At 45.1% G+C, this 15,795-nt stretch overlaps 1 protein-coding gene across 1 annotated transcript in view; it reads left to right on the top strand.

The window, feature by feature from the left end:
• Window positions 1-15,795, top strand: part of ARHGEF18 (Rho/Rac guanine nucleotide exchange factor 18) — a 2,448,098-nt gene that overhangs the window by 1,793,714 nt on the left and 638,589 nt on the right. Inside the window, exon 21 of the mRNA XM_044090748.1 lies at window positions 13,043-13,297. Coding sequence (XP_043946683.1) covers window positions 13,043-13,297 — 255 coding nt within the window. The remainder of the gene's footprint in view (window positions 1-13,042; window positions 13,298-15,795) is intronic.

The following is a 15,795-nucleotide window of genomic DNA, read 5'->3' as shown; positions in this document are numbered from 1 at the left end:
CTCTGTGGAACACAGCCTTGAGCTACCAAGTGCACCTACAAGCTCAATTCCTGCCAGGCAAACTAAATTCACTGGCAGAAGACCTAAGCAGAAATCTCATGGACCCACACGAGTGGAAACCGGAACCAAAGATATTCAACATTTTGAGAAACAAATGGGGGAACCCAGAGGTAGACCTGTTTGCCTCCCCTATCAACTACCAATTGGACAAATTCTGCACAAGGACTCCCCACAGACAAGCTTGGAAAGTGGATGCCTTGTCCTTCACCTGGGAAAGCCTCTCAGTTTATGCCTTTCCCCCCTCTCCTCTCGAAAGTTGTACTAAAGATCAAACAGGACAACTCAAGGACATACTGATTGCTCCAGACTGGCCAGGCCAGCACTGGTACCCCATCTTGCATAGTATGTCACTGCTGGAACCATGGCTAATTACCTGAACTCTCCAATAGCATCTCTCAGGAAGCAGGTGCTAGATGTCATTCTGGAGGCAAGGAGGCCTAATACTAGAAAATCCTATGCTAAAAAGTGAAAAAGGTACTGTTCTTGGAGCTAGACTCAGGGGATGGGCACAACAGTGCCCAGCTTACCGTGTATTCTTCAATACTTAACAGAGATGATCCACAAGGGCCTTTCCGTCTCAGCAATTAAAATTCATGCCTCAGCCATTTCGGCACATTATTATACTGAGCCACCACTCTTCTCTCACCCCCTGCTGAAACAATTCCTCAGAGGGGCCAAAAATTTAAGACCACCCAGGAGAGTTCCCTACTCCAGCCTGGGACCTTAATTTTGTGTTGGAAAAGATCACTCTACCTCCTTTTGAGCCAGCGGTAACTGCAGAGTTGAAATTCCTTTCTTGGAAAAGATCCTTCCTTCTAACCATCACTACAACAAGAAGAGTGTCTTAATTACAGGCCCTCATGGCAGTGGAGCCCTTCATCATCTTCCATGCAGACAGGGTGTCCCTCAGGACCAACCCTTCCTTTATGCCCAAGGTGGTATCCAGTGTGGCCCTTAATCAGTCCATTAATTTGTCAACCTTCTTTCCTAATCCACAGAACAAAGGAGAACGAATTCTACACTCTTTGGACGTGCACGGACAACATAGATTTTATTTGGACAGGACTAAGCCTCTCAGGAAAACTGAACTACTGTTGGTTGCCTTTGCTGCTGGGGCAGAGGGGAAGGCCATTTCAAAGCAAACCATTTCTAAGTGGATAGGCCATTGCATTCTTTTCTGCTATATGCACCATGGAAAACCTACCCCACAAGGGGATAAGATCACATTCCACCAGGGCTGCATCTACTTCTACAGCCTTTCTCAGAGGTATCCCCACCAGGGACATCCTAGAAGCTGCTACCTGGAGCTCTGTACATACCTTCACCAAACATTACCACTTGCCTATTTTTTTCTAAATCCAGAGCTGGTTTTGCCACTGCAGTCTTGCAGGGCTTAATAGCTGGTCCTAATGCTTTCTAACTTCCTCCTCCCTTCCTTAGCTTTGGGAATCTACCCAAATGTAATGACTGCAACAGTGAAACATGAAGAAACATAGTACAGTTGTGTACACTTACCATAAATGTAGATGTTCAAGTGTATTCACTGTTGCAGTCCTGGTTACCCTCCCTCCAGCCCCCTGACTTCTCTTGGCTATACCTTTCTTCTTGTTTAGTGTATTTCAGTTTTCTGGTCTATTTGCTTTTTGTTGGAGGTGTAACCTTATATATAATTGCTTCCCATTATGGGGGCACCTGACATTTGGGGCAGGCACCTGACATATGGGGCAAGAAAAACTGACGTAATGGTGTCGGCTGCATGGATTATACCCCTGACTACTTGACGTTATGGAAGAAAAGAGAGCATCCGTCGCAGGACCCAAGACTTTGATATTCAGGCCGGCTGAAGGCTACCTGCAGGCAGTTAACCTAAATATAATGACTGCAACAGTGAATACACTCGAACATCTACATTTATGGTAACTGTACATAACTTTACTTTCCATCAGGTATTGTGTATGCTCACTTTCGTGTTGTCTGAGCTAGGTTTCACATGTGTTGGACTCTGCGTGCACTCTAAGGGTCATTCATATGGTCTGAAGGAGTCATGACCATTTCTATATGCAGTCCCATTGCTGTGTGTATGCATGTATACATTTTTGTGTGTTTGCAGAATTATCCACCAATGCACTGTACGAATACGTACACAAATGCATGGATCTCACCATACCCAATAGAACCAAGACACTCTCCTCAAAAAAAAGCAAGCCAATGTGGTGGTCCCCTGAGGTAAACAAACTCTACAAATGAAGGAGGAAACTGATGCGGAATAAGGTGAAGTCCCAAGACTAGAAAAACTCCCTTTTCTGCCTCAACAAAAAGTTCAGATCCCTCATCAAGTCCTCTAAAGCTAGCTATGAAAACAGAATTGCAGCAAATGGTAAAGACAACCACAAGGCCTTCTATAGTTATCTAAAGAATCTTTATGGCAATACCCAGATTTGCTCTGAGCCACTGCACAATGGTACCTCCTATACCGAGCCAAATGTTATTGCCAAAGGACCAATCACAGTACCAGTAGATTGCCAGGCACCCAGTATTACTGCTGCACAGGTTAAAACAGCACTGTCCAAGGCCAAGAATACAGCTTCTGTGGGACCTGACAATATCCCTGGTTGTGTTCTACATGAACTACAAAGTGAAATGGCACCTCACCTGTGTGCTCTGTTCAATCACAGCCTCACCTCAGGCTTTGTCGCTGCCGAATGGCACACTGCTACTGTTATCCCTCTCCACAAAGGAGGAGCAACTACAGACCCTGAGAACTATCGCCCCATTAGCCTGACGAGTCTGATATGCAAACTGTTGGAACGTATCATCATGGACCTAATAAACAAGGATATAAGGAATCTCCAAACACTGGATCCTACACAGTTTGGTTTTGTGAAGGGTAGATCATGCCTGCTCAACTTGGTTGTCTTCTTTGCGTCAGTCACCAGAGCTGGGGATGAAGGCAAGGTGGTTCATACAGCCTACCTTGATCTGGCCAAGGCTTTTGTTACCATTCCCCACTCAAGAATCATAGAAAAACTCACTAAGCTTGGCATCAACCCCTGTATCACTAAGTGAGTTGCAAACTGGCTCACAGATAAAACCCACAGTGTGAAAGTAGCTGACTCCAAGTCAGACTGACAATTAGTCACAAGTGGACTCCCACAGGGTTTGGTCCTGGGTCCTTTCCTGTTTGGTATCTACTTTTCTAAAGTCCAGGCCAACATGAAAGGACTCTGGCTGACCACGTTCGCAGACGATTGCAAGTTGGGAGCTATTATTAACTCCCCAAGTGATGTTGACATCCTACAGAATGGCCTCACTGTGACCAACGACTGGTGTCCAAACCATGGCCTTAAGCTCAATGCCAAAAAATGTCATCATCCCCTTTGGGAGAAACACGGTTCCCATGAATTACCACATTGATGGTAGTCCACTGAACACAGAAGATGTTATAAGAGATTTGGGAACGCAGGTTGACAGCAACCTCTCTCGATCACCACATTGCCACTGTGGTCAGAAAGTCCTTCTGTGTGGCACATCTCATTACTAGGGGGTTTGCATTAGGGAAGAAAGAAGTAATAGTCTCCCTCTACTCTTCCCTCATTAGGCCAGTCATCGAGTACAATGCCCCATTTGGCATGTACCTCACTAGACACCTGCAACAACTGGAGAGGCTGCAAAATACCTCACAGAGGATCCTAGGCCTTAAACACTTGTCCTATATGGACAGACTAAAACAACTCCAACTATTCTCTGTTTCATATCGCCTACTTAGAGGCGATTTCTGCTTGACTTAGAAAAGCCATGTCTGACCCAGCTCTGTTAGAAATGCTACATCTAAAGAAATCTCAATCCCTTCTCACCACACGCTCAAGAGAAATCAACCTCATTACCACAATTAACAGAACACGTGAACATCATAACCCAGAGACTGCCCATGCTATGGAACAGACTTCCTATACATGTCAAGCAGAGCAACTCGCTGACCCTCTTCAAGAGAAATCTTGAGTTAATGGGAAACAGAAAATTCACCCTGGGGATAACACGATTGGCTCTGCTCGACAGAGGCACTGGGAACTAAGGTTGGGTGGCACTATGCCTGGGCACTTCTATGGCTAGGCTTGTAAAGGCACCAGGGCCATTAGCCTAGTACACACCTGTGAACCTATGCACACACGCACAAACGTGTGTATATATATATATATATATATATATATCTACATATATATCTGTAGATATATATATATATATGTGTGTATATATATATATATATATATATATATATATATATATATATATATATATATATGGGTCTACTTCTATTCGCTGACAGCCCATTTCACTGAAACCCATTTCGTTGACGGTTCATTTCATTGACAAACATTCTAGGTGGGGGGCTGTGCCCCCCACCCCCCCAACTATATATAACAACTCCACAGTCGCACAACAGTGGGGAGGGGGGCAAAACCCAGGTTTTTGCCTTGAATGCTTTTGTCAATGAAATGAGCTGTCAACGAAATGGGTTTCAGTGAAATGGGCTGTCAGCGAATAGAAGTATATATATATATATATATATATATATATATATATATATCTATATCTATATATATATATGGGTCTGTGTTGCTTGATCGGAAATCTCACAATCTCGATCAAGCAATGTCGAAACCCATAAAAGCGAAAGTGCATTAGATCGAAAGTGCACTTTCGCAAAAGCAGGTTCGCTGAAGCAAAAAAAAACAAAGCAAAAAACTGCTTTAAACAATATTTTGCAGGGGGGCAAGCACCCCTGCACCCTATGTGGGGGGCTGCGTCCACCACACCCCCCCTACTTAAATATACTAACTCCGAGGTCACACTGCAATGGGGAAAAGGATATATTTCCTTAGGGTTACTATTATAACCTCAAACTTGTAAAAGTTTGAATGTCACATGGTCGACACCATATGATCGAACTTTTACAAGTTCAAAGATTAAAACAAATGGCTCTGTACAGTGCAGAATGTGAAGATTTCCCTTTTTCTGCACTGAACTGCTATCTTGGAGTTGGTATATTTAAGTAGTGGGGGTGCAGGGGGGGCTTGCTCAGAGCATTTAGGTAATTTTTTCTTTTTTCTTATATATTCTATGTTTCAAACTTCGCTGATGTAGTGTCGATCATACGAGGTTCAAAGTTTTGAAACTTTGAGTATATAATATATACCCATTTCCTTATCCCCACTGTAATGTGCTTCAGGGAACCGTCTTTGGCGAAAGTGCACTTTCAATTTAGTACATTTTCACTTAAATGGATTAAATCTTCTGGGTTTCGAGAAAGTGAGATGTTATGTAGTCCAATCTCGCCTTCATTCTTACCCCTGGGTTTGGAGCCGAACCTTGGCTCCGACTCGGCCATACTCTAGCTCGAAGTCTTCAGTTGGCTGGTGGCTAAGAGTTATCCCATCATGCAACAGTCCCATTCCCCAGATCTCGTTTGCTGCTCGTTATGCTCAGACATGGTTTCGCTTTTGGCCGTGGCTAAGTATACTTTTTCTAAAATGTTTGGATATTGTTGATCTAAAAAAGGCTATTTTCATAGCTACTGTGTGTCTCTCTCTCTAGGCTGGTTGTGTGGCCTTTTTCGTTGGCCGTTTTTTGGTATCCCGTCCACTCCTTTCTTCCCACGGGCTAGGCCCATTTCAGTTAGAGGACGTAGTCGTCCCCATTGTTTTCCGTGTGGTCTCTTTGAGTTGTGCTTCTGTTACTTGTAACTTATTTGGTGTTTTTGTTGTTTGATAGTTGTGTTATCCTGCCTTTATTTTACCCGGGATAGGCCCGTTTAAATTAGAGGACCTAGTCCTCCATGTAGTTTTTTGTTCCAGTCGGTTACTAGGCCATTTTAGTTAGAGGCTCTAGTTTCCCATGCGAGGTTCATTTAGGTTTTTTGTGTGTACGTGTGGTTTTGCACCTTGTCTGTGTACTCCTTATACAGCATGTCTAAGGATTCTAAGGAACACAGGCCTTCGGGCTTTAAGAAGTGTATTGAATGCAACAATAAAATGTCTTTGACTGATTGGCACTCTGTGTGCGTGTACTGCTTGGGGGCTATTCACCTCCAAGAGTCCTGCTTGTTTTGTCATTCCTTCAGTCCCCGCTTGCTACAGGAGAGGAAGAACAAGCTCATCCTGAAAGAACTGCTTAAACACTCCTTTGAGGAAGACTTGGCTACATCTTCCTGTACCATATCCTCTCCAGCTAAAAAGGACAAAAATATTGCTAAGAAGCACTCTCCTGCTCCGTCTGTTTCTTCGCAGCTGCCAGAGAAAGTTGTTAGAACAGCTTCTTCTTCTTCAGCTCCATTGGCTTCGGTGCCGACATAAGGTGGTGGATTGACTAAGTCTGTATCGGCTCCCAGCCTTTTGGTGCCAGTCATGGATATTTTGGTTCAGAGCCAGTCTCCAGTTGTTTGACCGGGTTCTCCTTCACGTCAGTCTCCCTCTGTAGGGAGATCCAGATCGCCAACTATATTCTCCAGGTCCTCGAGGTCCCTTTCTAATGAGGATGTTGATAGAGTCATGAAGAAACTGCTTCAGTCATCGGTGCTGGCCAAATTCTTTTCGGCTCTGATGCAGTCTGCTCCGGAGACCATGGCTCCTTCATCGTGTGTTGTTCTTCCTCCATGCCTTTTTCTCGGCTGTTGGAGCCAGAGTTGTCGGTTCCGTTGGGTGCCGTTAGGTCAGTTCCAGTAGCTACGCCTGGCTTCTCTGTTCCGATTTCCACTCTGACCTTGTTGGTTCAGTCCACGGGGTCGAGGGTCCACAGTTCCCCGGTCGGACCCGAGGGCTCTGATCGATCTTCATCGGTTCCAAGCCTTCCTCTCGGTGCTTTGGCTTGGGTGAGCTTGGACCCGACATCTGCTTCGGACCTCATCTCCTCGGCGCCGAGGGCTACTACTGTATCCTCTATGGTTAATTGACCTTCGGAGCCAGGGGGGATCAGCTTTCGAGGTTATAGGAGCATGCTGGCCAGGTCGTCAGCTGCATCCTACAGCACCGACACTCTGCTCCCTCCGGCACCGGTGTCAGTTTCTGATCACCCTCTATTCATGGACAGAGGAGACCCAAGGCCTCAGAATACCTCCACCAGTGTTCCCCAACTTTGACGTCTCCCCAGAGTTTTTGCCTGAGGAGCCCACCAGAAAGAGATTGTGTAAGAGGAAATGCGTTGACTCCCCGGATGAGTCTCTCACGTCGGACACCGACCTTGAGGAGTCAGAGGGGTCCCCCAAGTCAATTTCTGAAGATATCTCTTTTTCAGATATCTTGGAGATCTTGAAGCAGAGAGGCGGCTGGCCCTCCAGATCCCCTTCTGATGAGGAGTCTGTGTTGCTGAAGGCTTTCGGGCCTCAACCTTCTGCCTCTTGGGTGTCTCCCCCTTTCAATGAGCTACTAGATCTTGTCTGTCGAAAGGTGTGGGAAACTCCTGACACTGTGAAACCTGTCCCTAGGAGACCCAATAAGTTTTTGTCCGATCCCACAGACAAGGAATATCTGATGAAAGGCGTTCCAGTAGATGCCATGGTGGTGGCAGCAGCCACCAAGAAGGAACTTGCTGAAACTTCGTCTACCGTCCATCCGCCTAACAAGGAGTCCCAGGCCATGGACAGGTATGGGATGCATGTGTTTACCTCAGCGGCCTTTACTCTGTGGTCGCTGAACTACTTGACGAATTTTACAGGGCTCCAGAGAGATCTCCTAAAAGAGTTAGGAGATTCTCTACAGGGTAACATTTCTGATGCCATGGCACAGAAGGTCAGTGCATAGATGTCTACCCTAAATTCCCTTACCAACTCCTCCATGAGGCTGATGTCATACGCAGCCGACTTAGCGAGCAGGGCAGCGTGTTCCCGAGTCGCTCTTAGGAGACACTCCTGGATGCGCCTGTATAACTTCATGGAGGCCTTCAAGTCTACATTCACCAACGCCCCATTTGACAGTTCATCGTTATTCGGAACCAAGGTGAAGGACACTCTCACTAGGTGTCAGCAGAAAGGAAAAAACCTGTCTGCCATGGGAGTCCGTTTTTCCATGCCTTCTAGACCTTACCCCAAGGGCCAGAAGGGGGGAGAAAATGTGGTTCAGGAAGTCACAAAGGTTTTTTCAGGACACACAAAGTGATTCCCTCTCCAGAGGCAGGGGAGGGGGTGGAAATTCAGGTAGATTCCGCTCTAGAGGCAGAGGAGGCCCGCTTAACCAGGGGGACCGTGATTTCTTTTGCGGTTCTCCCTACCAGTGCTCCTGAAAGGAGGCCTGACTGTGCATCTCTGGAGCTGGTCGGGGGTCTCATTTCTTAATTCCCAGAAGCCTGGCAAAACATCACCCAAGACGAGTGGGTTTTAAAGATAATTTCCAGAGGTTATCATATTCCCTTCTCTTCTTTTCCCCTGCCAACCAAGAGAATTCCACACGTTCCTCCTGGTCAAAGGGATTTTGCAACTTTAGAAATAAAAAAAAGTTGCTTTCAAAGAGAGCCATCCAGCCTGTCCCCGCAGACCAAGTAGGATTAGGGACTTAGTTCAGATTCTTTTTGGTGCCTAAAAGAACAGGGAACCTGATACCCATCTTGGATCTCAGCCGATTGATCCTACATGTACAAAAGTCCAAGTTCCGCATGGTCACCTTACAGTCAATACTCCCTCTGTTAGGGAAAGATGTGTGGATATGCTCCATCGACCTCAAAGATGCTTACTACCATATCAAGATGGACAGGGCATCGAGAAGTCATCTATGCTTCCAGCTGGGAGCCAGTCATTTTCAGTTTCGCGCCCTGCCCTTTAGTCTCACCACAGCCCCCAGGGTGTTCACCAAATGCATGGCAGTAGTAATGGCTCACTTGAGACGTCAGGGATTCCAAGTGTTTCCGTACCTGGATGACTGGCTCCTTTCTGCCACCACCAGGTATCTACTGTTACAGACCAGGGATGCCACCATTACAGTTAGCCAAAGGTTAGGAATTGCTCTAAATTGGGAAAAATCGCCTTGTTGCCCTCGCAGCGTGTCACTTTTATCGGTGCCGAACTAGATACAGTGCTCATGAGGACCTTCTTACCAGAAGAGAGAATTCAGACTCTACAACAGCAGGTCTACGCCTTACTACCATTGAGGAAGGTCAAGGCAAAAGTGGTCCTCAAGTTATTAGGAACCATGGCTGCCATGATCATGCTAGTTCCCCTTGCCAGACTACACATGAGGGTTCTTCAGTGGATGCTTTTCACCCAATGGTCACTACAGTATCTTCCATTCTCCCATTCTATTCTGATTATGGAAACGTGCAAGCAGGATCTACGCTTGTGGCTTCAGGCCAGCAATCTCAACGTGGGCAAGCCTTTTGTACCATCTTCTCCAGTTGCCACGGTGACCACGGATGCCTCCCAGATCAGGTGGGGGGGCATTATCACAGCAGGACAGTCCAAGGCACATGGCAGGATTACAAGACCCATTTGCATATCTGTGTCTTGGAGATGAGAGCAGTGCTATTAGCGTTGCAAGCACTTCAAAGCTTTGCCCTCTAGGGACAATTGCAATCCACTCGGACAACATGTCAGTGGTGTGGTATCTGAACAAGCAGGTAGGAACCAAATCATACCCCCTTTGCAGAGAGGCACTTTGAGTTTGGCAGTGGGCAGTGTCTTCCCAATGCTTTCTAGTTGCAACGCATATACCGGGGAAGTCCAACATGATTGCCAACAGGCTGAGCAGAGCTGTACTAATGCCTCATGAATGGTCCCTGAACAAATATGTTGTGGAGAAGATATTCCGCAGATGGGGTCAGCCTTGCTGCGATCCATTTGCCAGCCCCCTCAATGCCAAATGCAGCAGCTACTTCACCCTTTCCCCCCCGGAGGGGGAGACACCCAGGGACACTCTGGTTCACGATTGGCCCTCCGGTCTTCTCTATGCCTTTCCTCCGTTTCCTCTGATATCAAAGGTAATTCAGAAAGCAGTCTTTGGGAAGCAAAATGATCCTGATTTCCCCACACTGGCCTTGTCAGATTTGGTTTCCCTTCCGTCAACCCTATCTAATGGACGATCCCTAGATTCTGGACCCAGATACAGATCTGCTGACTCATATGTCAGGACAGTTCTATCGCTCCCTCCAGACCCTCAAGTTGACAGCTTGGCTGCTCCAGTTCCGTCCCTAGTCCGGCTTCATGATTTTTCCCCAGAAGTGGTCCACATTCTGTGTTCTTCTCACAAGCCTTCTACGAGGAAGATTTATTCCAGTAAGTGGAAGAGATTCTCCATTTGGGCCCGTGAAGGACGTATTGATCCTTATAAAGCTCCTATTTCGGCAATATTAGAATTTCTCTCTCAACTGTTCAGTCAGGGATCAGCTGCAGCAACCATTAAAGTGCAATTGGCAGCGATTTCTACCTTTCACGTTACTAATGAGCCCAACCTTATGGCTCATAGGCTTTGTAGGTCCTTTCTGAAAGGGACAATGTTACTCTGACCTCCAGTCTTTGATCCAGTAATGCCATGGGACCTCAATTTTGTTTTACAGAAGCTCACCTTGGCTCCCCTTAGAGCCTGCAGCTATGTGTGACCTAAAATTCTTGTCATGGAAGACAGTATTGTTGGTAGCCGTAACTTCATCTAGGCGGGTCTCTGAGCTCCAAGCTTTATCGATTAAGCCACCTTATTTGGTGTTTCACAAAGACAGGGTCTCCTTAAGAACCAGTCCTTCTTTTATTCCAAGGGTTGCTTCTGTTGTCAATATCAACCAATCCATTAAATTGCCTGTGTTTTTTCCTGAATTTTCTAACAAGGCAGAATTTAAGTTTCATCAACCAAACGTTATAGACAATTGCGTTTCTATTTACATAGGACAAAAGATTTCAGGAAATCAGATCAACTGTAAGGCTTGTTTTCAGACAGACTTGGGGATCCTGTCTCTAAAGTAACTTTGTTTTGCTGGATCTCCAATTGCATCTCATTTATTTATGGTTCCAGTGGCAAAGAATTACCCTTTACAGTGAAGGCTCATTCTACACGGTCTGTGGCTACCTCTACTGCATTTCAGGCTAGGATTTCTATGGATGATATTTGTGCTGCAGCAACATGGGCTTCACCTCATACTTTTAGTAGTCACTACAAATTAGATCTGGTCTCTAGAGGCAGATCTTCCTTTGGTTCCACAGTGTTCAAGAGTATTTTTCACTGAGCCACCCAAGGTCAAGGTGCTAGGGACGCTGCCTCAGGGGTAAGAATGAAGGGTGAGATTGGACTACATAACATCAAGAAGTTATGTACTCACCATAACGTTTGATGTATGTAGTCCTTCTCGCCTTACATTCTTACTAACCCCCCCTCCTTGAGGACCTGGTGGTATAGTCTCTATTTGTCAGTGGTCTTTTTGGTTGGGGTGGTTGTTCTCAGTATGTGTGTGCGCTTGCAGCAAACAAGATCTGGGAAATGGGCCTGTTGCATGATGGGATACCTGTTAGCCACGAGCTAATTGAAGACTTCAAACTAGAGTATGGCCGAGTCAGAGCTGAGGTTCAGCTCCGAACCCAGGGATAAGAATGTAAGGTGAGATGGACTACATACATCGAACGTTATGGTGAGTACATAACTGCTTGTTTTCAAGAATCGGAAGTAGACGCATACATATATGTGTGTGTATATATATATATATATATATATATATATATATATATATATATAATATAAATTTTCACACGCGCGCGCGCGTACACACACACACACATATATATATATATATATATGTGTGTGTGTGTGTATATATGGTTTGTAGAGTAGTTGTCAAATAGCTGATGCATTCTCAGTCACTGTTGTTACATGTGGTAGGATCAGAGTGAATATATGGTCTTAGTCTGTCTGATGGTGTCTTGAGAGTACTTGCCAAGTAAAATGTGTGGGGTCTGCTACCCAGTGACATAGAGGGATAAAGTCCTGACTGTGGCCCAGCCCATTTGGGTGCCATTAATGGCTTGGGTGACTAGTGGAGTGGTTGGAATGGATAGGTGTTACCATCCCGGGGAGAGTGGGTAGATCTGTGTACATCTCTGTGTCCATCTGTAGTGGAGGCTGGGAATAGCATGATTATAGGAGTGTCTGGCAAGATGGAGAAGGGTGGAGACATGGCTGAGCTGCTGCTTAGACTGGATGATATGCCACGCATCTCCATTGCACACCTGCTCCTCAGATACACCATTAAATCCACAGAGGAGCTGGGGGAATTGGGTAGGTCATATCAACCCCCCCCCCAGACAGATGCAAAGAAGTGCTGACCCCTTTATGTCTAAATTCGCAACCGACCTCAGCAATACTAGAATAGTCTGGGGTTGCAAAAGGTGATAGCTGGTGGGCCCAGCATGATGGAATACTGGGGTGCCAGGCCAGTAACCATGAAGAACAAGGAGAGAAAAAATATGTAGGGTGCACTCAAACTGGCCTTAATATGGCTACATTAACTCCTATCAGCAGCAAAGCCATTGTGGGTTAAATAGAATGTGTGCTCTTAGGTCTAATAACCTTATTCTCCGAAAGGGAGGGCTAGACTGGGGAAGAGGGGTAGATTCTTGTGTGTGGAATCCACATTCACTTACTTTGACCTGTACTGTTATTAGGTAGAAAAATTGTGAAGAGCAGTGTTGTACATACAGTGCTGGTGACAGTGCCAGGAAAAATCTGATTTGAAAAAGTGTACTCTGTTGCCATACAGTTGATGTGCCCTGTTCGTTAGGAGGACAATAGTATGAACAAGCTGCTGCGTAGTCAGTTGATAACGCTTCTGGCAGAACAGTGGGGATGTGTTGTATCATTCTAGATAAATGAACTGGAAAAATATTGATGTATTTTTTAGAATGTGAAAAATGTGAAAGCATATTGCAGTAGTGCTAGCAGTTATGTTCTGTTGGCAATCATGTCTTATAGAATGGTAATATTAATTCTGAGATAGTAACCATCTTGTTCTTTTCTCTATATAGTGGATTCTGAAGACCATGAAGACCTTACTCGAGCCCTCAGCCTCATCAAGGATGTGATTACACATGTAGATTCAACTGTCAACAAGTATGAAAAGGCACAGAGATTGAAAGAAATATTTAACAAAATGGACCCCAAATCTGTTGGAAGACTCACAAATGGCTTTGTTTTCCGAAAGGAGGCTATGTCTCAGGGCAAGCAACAGCTGTTATATGAAGGCATAGTTTACTGGAAAGCAGCATCGGGGCGTCTCAAAGGTATACTTACTGTAGACATTTCTATGGGGAAAAAAAAAAGTTTTCCCGCCTTTCTAAGCTAGTATAGTCCAGTTTTCAGGTTAGTGTTGAATTCAGGTCTTTGTTACAAGTTTCTGTGTTTGCCCATACCTTACTTGGATAGAATGAAGTTTCTCTGTCCATTATGAGAGGGAGCTTTGAGCAGCCTATCTGTCCCTGGAGGAGTGGTTTCAGCCCAGAAATTAGTAGTTTATTGGCCATTTTGGGCTAATTTCTCTCTTTCATTTCCCTGCTATAAAACCCGCATTTGCAAGGTTTTTGTGCTTGTATACAACTCAGCAAACTCCTGCCTGGTGCCCTGCAGAGTTCTACAGCAGCAGAGAGACAAAAGAGAGACTTTGGAGTGATTAAGTATCATTTTTCTGCATTTTCTTGCTGCTTTTAGCTAATTCCGCCTAAACGCCGGTTTTCTAGAGTTTCTGTGATTTAAAAAGCTTGTTTCAGCTACATATTGTACTTATTTTACTGCCTGCACTTTAACAAAGTCATTTTTGTGTTTAAATTACCTGTTTAACTGTTGTAGGCTACACACTCAAGTGTGATAGCCATTTCTGTGCATTTAAATTGTTTTTTTGATTGTATCTGATTTATTTTCTGAAAAAAACAAAAAAAAAAATAGTTTTCCCGCCTTTCCAAGCTAGTGTAGTCCAGTTTTCAGGTTAGTGCTGAATTCAGGGCTGTGTTACAAGTTTCTGTGTTTGCCCATTCCTTACTTGGATAGAAGGAAGTTTCTCTGCTCACTGTGAGAGAGGGAGCTTTCAGCAGCCTATCTGTCCCTGGAGGAGTGGTTTCAGCCCAGAAATTAGTAGTTTATTGGCCATTTTGGGCTAATTTCTATCTCTTTCATTTCCCTGCTATAAAACCCGCATTTGCAAGGTTTTGCACACCGGGCAGCACTGGTTAGCTAGGGTATAACTATTCCGGGCTCCACAAAGTCTACTCTTCAATTTCTCCCTTGGAACTAGACAAACTTTCAACTTAAGCACTCAAACCATTCACTTCTCATCCTGGCACTTGCTCTAAACTCATAGCAAGCACTAATAAACCTTAGCACTAGACCCCCTATATTGTAGAGAAGGACAAGGTTGTCTGTTCGACCTTACCAGCCAATCAGTAAAACTATTCATTGTACCTATCCAGGCATGTCCAAAGGGCAGTTTCAGGTGTACTCTCCTGTCCAACTGGTGAATCTGGGCATTTTGAGACCATGTTACAATTGCCTCATGTACACAGACAGTCCTCCTTCCACCAAACACTAATACATGCCAGAGATGCAATTATACAGCCAAACTCTCTCACGCCAGAATGGACCAGGCAGTCAAGAGGAGAAGGGAATTACTTGCATCACACCACCAGTCTCACATAGACCTATGAAACCAGCACAGGTAAAAAAAACACACATAAATACATGAAAATGTACTCGGAGGCTCTAAATAAAAATCTGCAAAAGCAAGAGACCTCCAAAGCAGACATCCAAGCAACCTCTACCCCCCAACACAAACCATGAAACACTTACTTCACAAAACCAGTGTGCCATGCAATCATAGCCCTTAAGACAAAATAACATACCCAACACACTAGTAATAGGTGACTGTATAGTCAGGCACACTGATGTCCCACTCACTAGGCTGAACAAGGAGAAGGTTACTGTTAGCTGCCTGTCTGGTACCAGGATCCGCCACATAACACAAGCACTCAGGTCACTCCAGAACAAGTACAAATATGACTCTTGTCATTGTCCATGTTGGTGTGAATGACCTGAGCCATACCTCTGGGGACTATATGAAAAGAGAGATGGAGGAGCTCTCTGATCATGTACCCCAGGCCGGTATGACCATGACCCTGAGTAGCATCCTGCCCTCACCAAGAATGATACCACATTATAGGGAAAAAATTATCAATTTCAACAATTGGCTAAGCTTCTGCTGTCATTCAAAGGGGATCCAGTGTCTGTCAGCCTGGGATGACATGCTCGACAAGCCACGCTGCTTCGCTAGAAATGGCTTGCACCTGTCACCCTTAAGTTTTCGAATAGTGGCCAAGGCACTTGCCACCCCCATAGTGCCTTTTTTTAGACAAGGTTCAAAAGACAAACCCACCGTCGTAAATAGCACAAGTAACAAAAAACTGAGGGTAATGCTACTTAATGCCAGAAGTCTAAACCTCAAAATGCACGCACTCGAGGCACTCCTCAGTATGGAGAAAATCGATATGTGTGCAGTAACCGAAACCTGGTTTAAGGCTCCAGAGAGCACCCCAGCACTACCAGGCTACAACTCATACCATACATTTTGGCCACAAAGCCCAGACTGAAATACAAAAGGCGGGGGAGTATCCATATTCATCAAGGATACTCACACCTCCAGGTTAGTGGCACAGCACGATGCTTCAGAGATCATCCACATGCAACTAACAATGGGCAAAACCGCTATTCAAATTATAGCTTGCTACAGATCACC

The sequence above is a fragment of the Protopterus annectens genome, chromosome 13.part0 (genome assembly GCF_019279795.1).
Source record: "Protopterus annectens isolate FY-2018-M chromosome 13.part0, PAN1.0, whole genome shotgun sequence".
Lineage (NCBI taxonomy): Eukaryota > Metazoa > Chordata > Ceratodontiformes > Protopteridae > Protopterus > Protopterus annectens.
The sequence above is the reverse complement of the archived record's forward strand: the minus strand, read 5'-3'. Positions and strand labels throughout refer to the sequence as shown.